This window comes from Desmodus rotundus, chromosome 4, assembly GCF_022682495.2.
Source record: "Desmodus rotundus isolate HL8 chromosome 4, HLdesRot8A.1, whole genome shotgun sequence".
Lineage (NCBI taxonomy): Eukaryota > Metazoa > Chordata > Mammalia > Chiroptera > Phyllostomidae > Desmodus > Desmodus rotundus.
In genome coordinates this window covers 10,222,661-10,236,960 of record NC_071390.1, presented here as the reverse complement: position 1 = coordinate 10,236,960, position 14,300 = coordinate 10,222,661, and the positions used below count along the sequence as shown (strand labels likewise).

The window sequence follows — 14,300 nt, the reverse complement described above, 5'->3', positions numbered from 1 at the left end:
CGTCTTCGGAGGGCCATTATTCAGCCTACCACACATGCACAAAAACCCACCGAGCCGTACACTTAACACCCCTAAGAAGGGCTCCTGTAATCTGGGTCGTGGGTGTCGCTTCCCGGGCATGGCTCTGCCGGCACCCACCCATTCAGTTCACATCCCACCCTGCACCGTCACCCTATTCTATAGAAACACTCTTTCTTGCAGCTGGCTAATTTGAATCTGAGTCCGATTCCCAAGACAGTGTTCTGCCTGCCCCCAAAGGTCACCCTTTGGTGACCCCTGCTACAGGGGTCAGGAAGGTGCACAAAGCAGAGGGGTTTCCTTTGGTGTCCCACTTTTATCTGCTCCGAGGAAAACAATGGTATGGTTAGGATGAGAAAGGAAAAGCCAAGGCCGGTGGGGTGACAGAGACTGTGCAAACTGAGCCCCCACACACCCTGTCTACAGGGGCAATGGTTCTCTGGCTCCACCCAACAGAGGAGCCGGAAATCCAGACTTTGATGCGAACTCTCTCATTCACTTTAATTAAAGGCGACGGATTCAAATGGATGGGCAAGTATTTGTCCTCAGGCCCTCAGCTTGCCACCTCGTGCACCCCATGCTCCCCCTCCCACCCACTGTGCCACCCCCAACAGAACCCTGGCTCAGCTCTCTGCAGGGCATGGGACACAGGCGGTGGACCTGCTAGAAGGCAGCAAGGCTATGCCTGTGAGAAGGGACCCCACAGCTTCCAGGGGGAGACCGCTGAGGCAGCTGTAATGAGACCTCCTCCGTGCTGTGGGTGCACATTCCAGATGGGACTGGAGGCCCTGCTCCTTAGATGCCAGCTGCTCCCACAACCAGGGCAGCTCCAAAGAGAAGGCCTGGCGCTCCAGGCCCATCTGCTATTTTGCTGGATGCCCACCTGAGGCCCCTGACCATGCCCCAATATATGGGGTCCCCCATGTCCAGGGTCTAGCAGAGCTCTGCTGAGCCACCACAGCTGGGAGGGCCCCAGCCAAGGCTCCTCAGGAAGCACTGGCCTTGAGCTCTAGGAAGAGCCAGCCAAGGTTATTTCCAAGTCCCCACTTGCCTGAACAGAGCCCTGCACCTGGGTGTGCCCAACCCATCCTGCTCCCTGGATGTCTGCTGTCAGGGCATCAAGGGGTCTTGGAGTGGCTTTCTCATAGCGGGGGCAAGGTATGTGAGGGGCGTTCCAGAAATTATCCAGGGCAAGGACTTTTGAAGAAGACATACTTCGGGCTCAGAAACCAGCATGCCCAACACCCATAAATCATAACTGCTTGGGCCTCTGTGCCCCCATCTCTACAAGGAAGATGGCACACCTCCCCCTCAGTGCCAGGCATTATGAAGGCTCATCTGTCAGCTCTGTTTTGTCAGGCAAGTATTTGTCCACAGGCCCTTAGCTTGCCACCTTGTGCACCCCATGCTCCCCCTTCCACCCACTGTGCCACCCCCAGCAGAACCCTGGCTCAGCTCTCTGCAGGTCATAGGACACCAGTGGTGACTCCGGGATGCCTGGCAAGTCCAGAAAGTTGAATACCAAGGCTAAAAGGGGCTGCCTCTGGGTGCGGGCTCCTGGCTGTTCCCTGCCGTCTCCCTTTGGAATGTATTTTCCATGATGAACGTGTGACGCTTCTGTCCCGAGAACCACAGTTACCTTTGTTTTTAGCCAGTACCTGCCCCAGGCAGCGTGCAGGCAGAAGGAGATGCTGGGCTGGGTGGGGTGGCAGGTGTGGGCTGGCTTTCACCCATCACCTCTGCGGCCTCACTGGGCGCCCTGCTGCCTGGCCACAGCTCTGCTCCTGCCTGAGGTCCTCGCCTGCTCCTGATTCCTGCACCAGGACCCCCAGCACCCATCAGCCCCCAGTGATTGTGTGGCTGCTACACTATGGGGGCCAACTCTCTGCCCAGCAAGTCTCCCCAGTGACCCCACGAGCTTTACTTCTCAGGTCCGCCCTATAGATGAGGAGACAGAAGCTCAGGGAGGGTTCCAGGCCCGCCCAGGGCCTCACAGCGAGCACACCATGGAGCTGAGACTCGAACCCAGGACTTGAGTTTGTGCCACAATACCACGCTGCCTCCCAGACAGAGGGCAGCTCAGGGACCTGCCTGGAAGCGGGTCTCGAAATGTCTTGGGTTCTCAGCTTCCTCCAGGCCAAAGAGAGGAGCTATACTTTTGGGGTTTGCCTTCTGGCTTCAGTACTTAACCCCCCCAAAGTGTTCCCAAATGTCCCCTGCCTGAGGTGGGGGCTCCTCTGCTTGGGTGCCAGGCCTCACCCTGGGCCCTAGGACCTGGCTGCATGGCCGTCCTCACCTGTAATCACGCCCATCGGGTCAGAGCCCGGGTGCTCAGCTGCCTAATGGGGGAACAAGCCCGGGGCTGGCAGTGTGCTGGCCACATGGCCCCCGCGGGCTCTGGCCCGAAGGGTTCAGGGGAGGTGGGCCGAGAGGCTCACCTTGCGCTGTAAGTGTACTCACAGATGGAAGCTGATTTGCCGGGTCTCTCTGAGGGAGAGACTGCTTGTGTGTGCCAGGCAGGGAGGTGTGGGGTGAGGGAGGGGCTGCTATCTGGGGACACGGAAATCCGGACCTCGTGCACTGTGTTGAGTAAAAGCTGTTGAGGCTCCTCTGGGAGTCGCAGGAGGAGCTGGGCCACCCCCCTGCCGCAGCCACTGAGTTTGTGGTTTACAGCTTAGTCTGGTCTCATCACTGATACTTTACTGCAAAGCGGCCCCGCCCTCCACTCTGCCTGCCAACACACTACGATTTTTGAGGGGCAGTCTTATCTCCACACAGGAACGCACACCTGCTTCATAATATCGCTTGGTAAGAGAGTCTGTTTTTCATTCAACACCCAAGGCTGAGACACAAAAAATAAGTAGGACAAAGTGCATCCTGACATCCTACTGCTCCTTGATAAACCCCATCCTGCTGCCTCATCTTCCTTCCTGAGAAACTCAGGTCCCGGCCCCCAGCGCGTGGCACTTGGGGATCTCACCAGGGGTGTTCAAGGAAGGGCCAAGGGCTGCATGCAACCCTGGGGCAGAGTCACTGTCAGAAACCAGCCGAGTCCTTGTGCGTCCATGTTTGAACCTCAAGGGAAGACTTACCAGGAGCCTCTGACATCTCTCAGTGTCTCGCTTCCTCTGTCTGTCTCTGTGTCCCCCCTTCTCCAGCATCCCGGTAGCTTCCTCTCCCTCTCTGCACACACGTGCGTGCACATGCATACACACACACACACACCCAGCCATCTTTGCTGGCTCTGTGGCACCTCTGCTCACCACTCCCCTTACGAGTACCCCCCCCCCCCCCAAAGCTTGGCGCCCTAGGGCAGACAATCCCTGCTTCTCAAGCCCACCCAGGGTGCCCCTGAAACCAGCAGGCCCAGGCTGGGCGCTGCACCCCAACATGCCTGTCCTCAGCCTCCCTGTCCAGGATCCCAACCAGACAGGCAAGGTCTGAGAGCTCACCCTGGGGGACAGCACAGCCCTCCCGCCATGGAGTCACCGTGTGCTCCTGAGGTCCCGGCCACTTTCTAGAGTTCTGTTTCTTCATCACACTGGCTCACAGAACACCGAAAGCCTCCACCTTCCCCCACCAGCCTCCACCATTTCTCACTCTGCTCAGTGAGGTCACAGGAAGTCACACGAAGTGCTCAGGGCCCACAAAGGTCCAATCCACACAGCGACTCCTCCCTCAGATCTCCACCCGTTCGGGGTTCCACTGTGCCTCAGTTCACCAGGCAGTAAGATCCCGCAAACTGGGGGCCTGACACAGCGCTGTCAAGCTTTTATTTTGCCCAAGGCAGACACTGAAACATTTTCATTAACTCTATCACATAGTATATTCAATTCATTAAAGAAAGGAAAATAGGACTGTATCGATAATCTACTGCTTTAAGAAAAAAAAAATTAACTCCAAGATTTAGTGGCTTAACATAACAACCAGTTGTTTGCACTTAGAGCTCAGCAGTTTGGGCTTTTCTCCCCTGGAGCCAATGCATGCAGCTCCAGTGAAGACCTGACCGGGCTGCGTGGTCTGCGACGGCCTCTCCCACCTGTCCGATGCTCACCTGGGCTGCTGGCTGGGGAGCCTCCGTTCCCCTCTTTTGTGGCCTCTCCAGCAAGAATAAGAGATGGGGGGGAGGGGACAAGGAGCAGAGAGAACTCCAGGCTCCCAGGCTCTCCCTCCTAGACCTGGCAGCAGGCCTAAGCTCCAGAAGCCACCCAGGGTCCTCATGATAAAACCTTTTGGCTTCCTTTAGCTAGCAAATGTCTGGCTACCTGCGACCTAAAGTCCTGCTTCAGGCTCTTTTAAAACAAGCATCTGCCAAGGGCCAGAGCACAGAAGGTGAGCAACCACCAATGCCACTGGAATATGCAAGAAAGTAGAACAGGTTATGCCTGCATTCTGCCGTTAAGGATTCTCTTATTCATTCATAGCAATTTGCTTTGGCTCCTTATCCCTCTAAGTTAAGCATTACTTCTTCAAACACTCCTTCCAAATGTGAGGGACAAGTCACTGACTCATTACTGGCAAAGAGGCTTGGATCCACATGCCACCTCCGACTGACTCAGAGGGGCCGGCTGGAGGGCTGTGCTGAGCAGCAGGCCGAGGCCATTTCAGGGTTCAGCTGGGAAACGTGTGGAGGGAGTCTCCTGACCTGGACTCCCATCCTGGCGTTGCCAAGGGCTTGGGGGCAGTCTCTTTCCTTCCCTGACCTCCATCTGCCCATCTGTGCAGTGAGGGGGTGGGCCCAGCCTAGACCTTCCACAACACAGGCCCCGCTGGGCTGTAGGTACCACCATGAGCCATTTCCCTGACAGCTTTCATCTTCACTCTGGGGACAGGGCTCCTGCCACTGGCACTGTGAACAGTTTCCTGTCCCAACCAGCAGAAGAGGCCCCTCAAGGACCACGAGAAAAGGATAAGAAAGGAAGGAAGTGACCAGAGGCATTTAGTCTTGAGCCCATGGAAACCTGGGAGACAGAGAGAGGCCAGCCCAACCTCTCCATCCTCTGGGTCCCAAACAGGAACCAGGGGTCTGGGCATAGAAACGGCTGTTCCCAGTCACAGAGAAAGCAGCAAGCCCGCAGGGCCTGATTTACAGGAAACACACAGCAGCAAAGAGAGCACTTCCTCTGCCAGTTTATGGGAAACGAAGGACTAGCAAAACCCACTTCCCTCTGAGATTCTGTGGGATAAGGGGGTGTTTCTGACAGTAAAATTGGGAGGTAGTTGGCAGAAATACCCCCAAAATACGAACGTCTGGGAAGTAAAACAGTCTCAAACATTCAGTTAATGCACTCGGAAAATGAGGTGAAGATAAGGTGAGTGACTAGCAGCTCTTCCTGGTGGCTGGCATTTGAGGCCCCGCCCTGGAACCGCGCAAATAATTTTAAATGGACACTCTCCCTGCAGCAGGTGGAAACCGTGCGTCTGCTATAGTGCGGTAAAAGTCTTCACATTCTGCAAAAGCGCACACTAAAAATAAGGGGATTCATGGGGGAAATGGTGTTGGCGCGTATCACTCAACACCTACAGAATCTTGTCACCTGAGCCCTTCCAAAAACGGTAGTGGCTCTAGTAATATCCCAGCACAGAAAGCCTTGCCTGGCCCCTGGACCCAAAGCCACAGTGGCGAAATCATTGGCGGGTGGTCCTGCTCTGAGAGGAGGGGCCTCACTTCTTACAGAGACCATCCTGATGAAAATTAGAAGCCCCACGCAGGGCGTCATTGGCGCCCGGTTTTCTCGCAGGGCAATGCTTCAGCTCCCTCATCTGCCCTCTCAGTTTCCCCAAAGAGCTTAAAGAGGAAGGGGCGTCTACAGACTTTCAGCTCTTTTCTCAGTTCCTCGCCTATTGCTCTTGAATCATGAGGAAGTGTGTCCCGATCTATCAAAGGAGAAACACTGAAAAAGCTTGCCAATGAGCCCACACAACTTCCACGTGTCCACGAGGATGCGGCAGAAGTGATATTAATGGATTATCGGGAAAGTCTCAAGAGGCCTTGCAGCCTCCGCTCTCCTCCTCTTGCTGCTCTGGGGTCAGCACACACAGAAGCCCACGCTAGCCTCCTTGTGGACAAAGGACTACGTGGAGAAGGAAACCCCGCCGAGAGCCAGCACCAAGCCCAGGGCCCGGGTAAGGCAATCTGGGCTCTCCGGTCCAGCCCAGCATCAGAGGACTGTAGTCACTCGGGTGACCTCAGGCAAGATCAGCAGAAGAGCCACCCAGCAGAGCCAATCATATTTGCTCACAGAATCATGAGCAAATATGACTGCTACTGTCTTAAGCCATTAAATTTTGGGATGGTTGGTTACAGAGCAAAAGCAAATACAATGTGACAATTTACAGACATTTCACTAATTCTTTAAAAAATCAAATAGTATCCCCACTAGGAGCCAATAAACCTTTTACTCAGGTTTCGGTGATTCCACAGGCTCCTGAGAAGGGACTAAGCTACCCTGCAAGTGGCAGTGTCTCCAAGGACCCTACCAGGATTGAATAAAAGTTGAGGGCTGACCAATGACCCAAACTCCAGGAAGGTGTCATGCGGCAGGTTCAAGAGGAGCCCAACTGATATAAAACATGGAGGAGGACCAGTCTGCACATTCAAATTGTCCCGGGGGGAGACTGAAGGCTCTCTAACTAACCTCCTAAACCTAGGCAAGACCCCAATCTTTCTGGCTGTAACAGGCTGAGTAGTGGTCCCCCAAATATGCCCAGGTCATAATTCCTGGAACCTAGAAATATGCTGTCTTACATGACAAAAGGGATTTTGCAGATCTGATTAAATTAAGGATCTTGAGATGGGGAGCTAACTCTGATTGTGCAGGAGGGCTTCGTAAGAGGTCCCTACATAAGAGCCCTTACAAGAGGGGAGCTGGAAGGGCAGCATCAGGGAGAAGTGACAAGGGAGGCAGCAGTTGCAGTGAGGTGCTCTGGAGGTGGAACATGGGGCCACGAGCCAAGGAACGTGGGGGGCCCCTAGAAGCTGATATATGTGAGTTTCCAGAAGAAACACACCTCTGCCAACACCTTGGTTTTAGCTCGCTTAGACCCATTATGGACTTAATTCCAGCCTCCGGACTGTATGATAATAACTTTGTGCTGTTTTATGTTGCTGAGTTTGTGGTAGTTTTTATGATGGCAATAGGAGACTCATTTGCTGGAAAATTCCTCCTGCCTACAAGAATGTAGCTTCAGACTGTTACTCATAATAACAATAACAGCTAACATTAATTCAGGGTGGCCCAGCCTATTCAAAGTGCTTTTCTGTATAAGTTCATTTAATCCTCACCAAAAAAAAAAACCCCAAACCAAAAAAAACATATGAAGACCACTATTATAATCCATAGTTTACAGATGAGAAAACTGAGCCTTGAAGAGGCAAAGTAAACTGCCGGCGCCACAGAGCAAGTAAACGACACAGCCTGGAGTTGGACCCGGGGAGCCTGACTCCAGATTCCACGAGTAACCCTGCTTCTCCCAAATCACAGCAACAATGACAATGACCCATTACAGCCACTCACTGGGTGCCCTCTATGTGCCAGGCTCACGCCTAAGGCTTGCCCCACATTCTCACACTCCATTCTCACCAATGCCCTCATGGAGCAGGTTACTGACCACCCTTGTTCATGGCAGAAGAAATGAGGCGCAGCAACGCTACACCCAGAGGTTAAACACATCTGAGCCCACAAGTGTCTGAGCCCAAAGCCCGGGTTTAACCACACCCCCCACTGCCTTCCTCATCCCATAAGAGGCCCCATGGCTGAGGAGAGGACAGAGATAAGTAGCACAACCACCTAATTTATCTTCCCAACTGGCATAGTTAGCAAGCAGAAGGAGTCACTATTAATAATTTCACTGGGACCAGAGGCATAGACCACAACCATTCCGGCAAACCAGGATGCATGGGCCACCCTAACAATAAGGGGACGAAACTAAGGCCCATACTCTGCAGCCCAGGGCTCCCCAGCAGGGGTGCTGTGGAGCAGCCATCAGCCCCACCTCACCTTACAGCTGCCAGGTCATGGTCCAGGCTGGAAGAAGAGGGGTGGTCCTGCCAGAGGGCAGAGCAGCACAGACAAAGCTCCGGATCTGGGGTCTGAGCACATCGGGCGGAGCCTGTCTGATGGTAGACTGGGAGTCCATCTGAGGGTAACAGGCCAAAGGCCCTGGATAGAGTCCAGGGACGCAAAGAGATCTTGAACTCCACTGGTACCCCTGCCAGGGAACCCAGCGGGACCTCAGAGCCTTGGCCACGGGCCAACTGGGAGTCAGTGGGGCCAACAGTCTGAGACACCCAGCTCTCCTCCGAAGTTCTGGGACTGCAGGACAGGAGGCCATGTGGCCTGAGGCTCAGACTGAGATCTGGTCCTACTCAGCTGTGGGATCTCACCCGGCCCTTCTCCCCCGTGAGTCTCCTGGATGAAATGCAGCCACTGATAATAACTGCCCTACCTATGTCCACTGGGTTCATAATAGTAAATAATAGCAGCAGATAACAGCAAATCAGCTGGGAAGGATACTCGGCACTGAGCAGGCATTATGGGAGTCAATCAAATCCCCCCTGAAATGGGTACTATGATTATGTCCACTTTACAGATGAGGAAACTGAGGTGTGGGGGGGACAGATAACTTGCCCAGAATCCCATGGGTGGTAAGTGATAAAGCCAGAATTGGAATCTAAGCTGACTGCTCCTGTGAAATCCCACTAGAACATTCTCCTTCCCCACCTGGCCAACCTAAAGCAGCACTTCTTGGTCAGTCCCTGACTCACCCTGCTCTCCTGGCTATGCCCAGAGCCAGCCAGCCTGTGGGTGGGAGGTGCTCATTCCCTGCCACATGCTGTTCATTCATTAAGGCCGTGGCTTCTCCCTGCCATTCAAATTATGCACAGTGATAATAAAGAAGCTTTCTCCCTTACCAAAGAGGCCTATTTATGCCGAGAGCGCATTTCGCCCCCATAAGATTGAGTCATCACTCAAAGCCTTGCCGGAATCAAAGACGAATCTCTTCGGGGATTGACTGAACCCCGCCCGTACCCCCACCTGCTGCCTCCCACCTCTCTGAGCATCCAGGCCCCCAGAAGCACCATCCCACTGTGGAGCGGGTAGGATATGGATGTCATCCCCCACTGCTGCGGTCCCTCATGGCTTGCTGACTAATATTCAGTCAACACACAATAGCATGTTTATTAAGCACCTGCTAAGTGCCCTTACTAAGAGTGTGGCCATGAAAGACACAGTCCCTGCCCTTGTTGGGAGCAAAGGCATTGAGAGGAAGAGCAGAAGCTTCTAGGCTCCATGACTGATTCACATACCAACTCAGGCATTCATTGGCTGGATGATTTGATTCTTTGGTTGGGCAAGTTACCAAATTTCTCAAGGCTTCAACTGCTTCATCAACAAAATGGGGTAATAACACCAACCTCATGGGCTTGTTGAAAGAGCCAGTGGGGTTCACACATATAAAACTGAAACACCGCCCTCAGTGAATGCTGGCTGGGATTACCAACAACAGCCAGTACCGAAGGCTCTGGAACCGCACTAGCGGGACCTCTCCCAGGTGGAGGAGGAGTTCAGGAAGGCTTCCCAGGAAGGGATACCTGAACTGGGTTTTGAAGGATGAGTAGGAGTTTTGAAGGATGCAGTGGTATTCCTCACAGGGGGAAGTGCACGAGGGCTAAAGGAGATCACTGGGCTCTGGGAAACACAAGACCCCGTGTGGGAAGCATGTACAGGGGCTGCAGAGGAACCCAGTGGCAGGGGACACAGCTGCAGAGGAGGCATGGACATGGAGTGGATCCTCTGGCCAGAGCCCTAACCAGTGATACCCAGCGCACCACTCTGGCTTCTCGGCCAGTTCGGGAGCCACATCCAATACCCATCCTTTTCCACCTGTAGTTTGGTGACCTCGGGGAAGTCAGGCAGCTACATTCTCTCTGTCAGTCATGTACCCATTCATTCAGACATTCAGTAAAATTCTCTGAGGGCCTACAGCATACCAGACATGTGCTAGGAGAGGCTTGGATGCCTCCTAACCCTCATTCAGCCCATTTCCGGTTGCGCCATGCTGGCCTGGCAGCTTTCTTCTTGGTGAAATGGAGGTAACGGGGCCCCCCTCATAGTCATTCATTAACAAATGTGGTCAGGGCTAAATGAGTAATTATTCACTGTTCTCGGACTTTAACATAAATGCTTAGTTGTGTCAGGGTTAACTGCCAGGATGGTAAGAATCCCAGCTCCAGACTACAAAGCCATGCTTACGGAGGCGCCCCCAACTCAGGCAAGGCCCCTGCTCCTGTGCCTCGCCTTACCCTGGCCCTGGAGCAAATTACTAGGTTTCCACTGCCCACACCTAGCCCTGACTCGCCACCTTAGAAGCCAGCCCCAATCAACCCATCCATCACCCGCCCCGCCCCCAATTCATCTCATCCTTCCAGGGCTCCATGTGTCAGCCAGCCCAGGTTTTGGTGGGGGCAGGAATGAAGGTCGTTTCAGCCTCTGCTGTTCAAAGCTTCAGAGATTAAAGGGTGGCCCTCCTGACTTTGTAAATTAACTAATATGAACATTCTATTAAGGAGATTTACAAGCATACACAAAACAAATGGAATAGTGATGAACTGCCTTGTACAGACGACCCAGCTTCAACAACTACCAACTTCCTGCCATTCTTGTTTTATGGGCACCTCCACCCACTCCCCACCCCACCCGCACTTGATCTGTTAGGGAAAAGTTTATGGCCAGCCTTTCTGGCGCACCCCAGTACTCGGGGCTCCCACTGCTCACATGTCCTAACATAGTTCAATGCCTGTGGCACGTATCTCTCTGCACTGAGAGCATCCTTGAAATAATCCCAGAAGAACAACCATTTTCATGTCCCTAATACACTGGCAATCACTGGCCACAGCCATGGGCTCATACAGGACGGTGGTGAAGGGCCGGAGTCCTGGAATCAGATGGCCTGGGTCTGAATCAATACTTCCTAGATGTGTGACCTTGGACAGGTCACTCAACCCACATTTAGATTTCCCATACAGTAAAAGGGGAATGCTGCTAACAGGTATGTTGTGAGACTTTAGAAAAATAAAAAAATCGCATGTCCACTTGTCCAGCACAGAATATGCAGCGGGGAAACCTTAGAAACAGATGTGTTAATAGACTAGTGGAGGAGCAGGCTCTGCTCGTATGAGACTCTTCATATCTCCCATTTCACAGATGAAGGGATGGGAGCCCAAAGAGAAGCAGCGAGTTGCCAGAGACAGCCTGCTCTCTGTCCCAAGTCCACGTGCCGGGAACTTGCACAGCCTGCCTTGAAGTGTGATTGCTGGAAATGAAGAAAGTCTCTAGAACAGAGACAGGTGAGCAGTGGCAGGTGGCCCAGCACACCCAGTGTGAGTGGCCCCATCCTGGATGGTGGGCTCTCCCGGCCTTAAAGGACAACCAGACAGCAAGTGCCCCGGTGTGTGTGCATGCGTGACAATAGTGGTGCGGAAGCCACTTTCCAAGACAAGACGGTGTGTGAGGGTGCACACCCCTGCTCTCTCTTCTGACTGGACAAACCCGACAGCCAACCTTGCATTCGATACAGCCGCTTGCTAACTATCCCAGCATGCCGGGCGAGAAACTGGTTCACTAACTTAAGCTTTAGCAATTCTTGGCAATTCAGATGCCTCTTCCTATCTAGATTTTAATTTTTTTTTCCTACTTAAAGGAAAAGGGTGGAAAAAGATGAATCAATCCAGTTGCTGAGTGATGTTCAGACAAAGACAGCCTCCAGTCGACTGCCTGGTGTTTGCCGGGCAGGGAAGGGCAAGGAGGGGGCAGATGTGGGACGTGCATTAAAGCACTGCCTGGGCTCTCGACCTGGGCTCTTGGCCTGGGCTCTCCAAGGTTCCTCCCAGGAGGGAACCAAGTCAGGATCTCCCCCCACCCCTATCCCCCCGCCCTTCCCCACCACTGCAGTGCCTGTAGGAGGCACCTCCCAGATCCGCAGGAACAATGGGCTGGGGAGGGGGCCCTGCCTCCAGAGCTAGCAAAGGGCGGGGGCCAGGACCACGGAGAGCCAGACTGGGATCACACCAGCCGTGGTGGCTGTGCTGCCACCTGACTCGGCTTCCCCAGCTTTGTGGTCCCTGCAGAGCCAGGCGCTCCTTTCCTGGATGAATTTCCCTTAAGTCCCGTCTTGTCCTGTTGCTGTGGGAGAAGCCGCAGGGCTACTCTCCATACCAGCGGCTGCTCCTGCCACAGCCCTGCAGGTCAGGCACTCGCAGCGCCTCCCTGCGCCCAACTTTCCCCACTTGGGACCCACAGTAGTGGCCTGCCCATCTGCTCCGCTGGCTAAGCCGTGATTTGTAGGCTGGGGCTCCAAGAGCTGTCCCCTCCTCCTTCTCTTGCTCCTTACCCTCCCCCGCCATCTGAGCCCCAACCATGCTCCCCAAAGAAAGCGGCCCTGGCATATCTGCAAAACGTGAGCGTCCGTCCCGTGCACTGAGAGCTGTCGTCCTCCCCACCCCCACCAGGGCGGAGAGGGCACAGCGGGAACACTGGAGCCCTGCTGCTGTGGTCCTCAGCCCACGGAATCCCTGAGGAAGGGTGGGGAGGGGCGTGGGACGCGGTTCAGAACGAAACTGCAGCCCCCCTACTCCGGGCGAGTAGGACTGTTCTCAGCGAGGTGAGAGAGAGGACAGGTCCAAATGTTCGATTTCCCAGGGTCACCCTCCATCCCCCCCACGCCCCACCCCCCGCTGAGTCACGGAAAGAAGCTGCTAGAGATTCGGGACCACCCCGCGGCCAGCCCTTTACCCTGTAAACACGGGCATCCCTGCACGGCACGCAAAGGATGAACACGGTGGGCAGTTCTCACGCGTTCTCGCACTGGGCCTCGCAGGAGGCACCACCTGGCAGCGAGGACCGCCAGGGTGCCCAGGAGGGGGCTGCAGTCCCCGCCGCAGTGTCCGCACCCCTGCCAGGAGCAAAGCACATACCGGTGGACAGCCTCGGCACCCCTAGACACCCAACCCCGCCGTGGCACTGACCCCAGCCCCACCAACTGGACAGGATGGGGCGGGGGCTCCCACTTTCCTGCGGCCCGCGAGGGAGCGCCTCCGGGCTCATCCCTCCCGGGCCCGCCCCGCCGCAGCCGCAGGACCTGCGCTGTGCATTCACCTCGGGACCCCGTGTCGCTGCTGACAGCCTCCTTGTCCGCCATGGTCACGCAACTCCGGCCCACGAGAGAAGCCTCCGGAGCAGCGTCGGCGCCCCGTGCAGGTCTTCGTCCTCGTCCTCAGCGGAGCTCAGGCCGGGTCTGACGCTGCTGCCGCTGCAGCCGGCTCCTCCCCGGGCTCCTCCCGGGCCCGCCCCGCGCCCCGCCCCACCCCGCTCCAATGAGCCAGGTCGTGGAAGGTTGGGAAGGCGTGCACAACCTAGGGCCTGGTTGGAGAGTCCGGAATCCGCTCTCCTGCCTGCCCTAACCCGTCCAGCCGAGGCCGGGCCCCTCCTCTCCGGCTGAGCGGCCGCGGCAGGGCTGTTGGCGCGGCCGGGGCTCCCTGGCTCGCCGGCGGAAAGCAGGCTCATGCAGGGCGCATGGCTCCGTGAGCAGTGGGGCTCGGTTTCAGGCCCCCTCGGCTCCTCTCCGCGTCCGCTCTTTGAAATCGCAGGGGGCTGAAGCCCTGCAGCAGGCACCGCAGGCACACCCACTCTTCCGGAGGAAGCCTGCTCCAGTCCCCACCGGTTTATTTCTCCCTGCCGGCCCCATTCCCACACAAGAGTCCTAAAGGACCAGTCAAGGGCCCCCACGCAAAAAGCGGAACCCAAGGCGGCCAGTTGTCTGGCTGCAGACCGAGGACCTGCTTGAGAGCGGTGCCCTGGGCATCGCCGCGGGCGTCCACCCCAGGGCCGCCTTCGGGACTCCATGGCAACTCGGGAGCCCCGAGGCGCTTGCGGCAGAGGTTGCCTCCAGCCTTCCATATATGGACTCCCACCAGGGCCCTCGTTAAAAGTCTGAGAATAACGACATTAATAATGCAGACCTCCAGCAGTCAATGATCCATCTTCCCTGTCCTGGGGCTCTGACACACACATGGGCCACTGGCACCTGTTTAGGCCTGGCCAGGTGGCTTCTGGGTCAGCTGTGCAACAACAAGGCAATGAGGGCAGGTAAGAATATAATGACACCATTACTGGGTCCTTCCAGTGTGCCTGGCACCATGCTAAGTGCTTAAGAGTCTTATCTCATTTTCTCTGTAACTAATAAGTGGTCCCCATTTTGCAGATAAGGAAACTGAGGTTTGA

General features: G+C 55.3%; 1 protein-coding gene across 3 annotated transcripts in view; it reads right to left on the bottom strand.

The window, feature by feature from the left end:
• HSPA12A (heat shock protein family A (Hsp70) member 12A) overlaps window positions 1-14,300 on the bottom strand; it is a 137,822-nt gene that overhangs the window by 46,729 nt on the left and 76,793 nt on the right. Inside the window, exon 1 of one of the 3 annotated variants that reach the window (XM_024555567.3) lies at window positions 13,176-13,316. The exons of the other annotated variants lie outside the window; for them this stretch is intronic. Coding sequence (XP_024411335.1) covers window positions 13,176-13,218 — 43 coding nt within the window. The 5' untranslated portion in view covers window positions 13,219-13,316. Of the gene's footprint in view, window positions 1-13,175; window positions 13,317-14,300 lie in introns of those variants that run through there. 3 annotated transcript variants of the gene reach the window in all.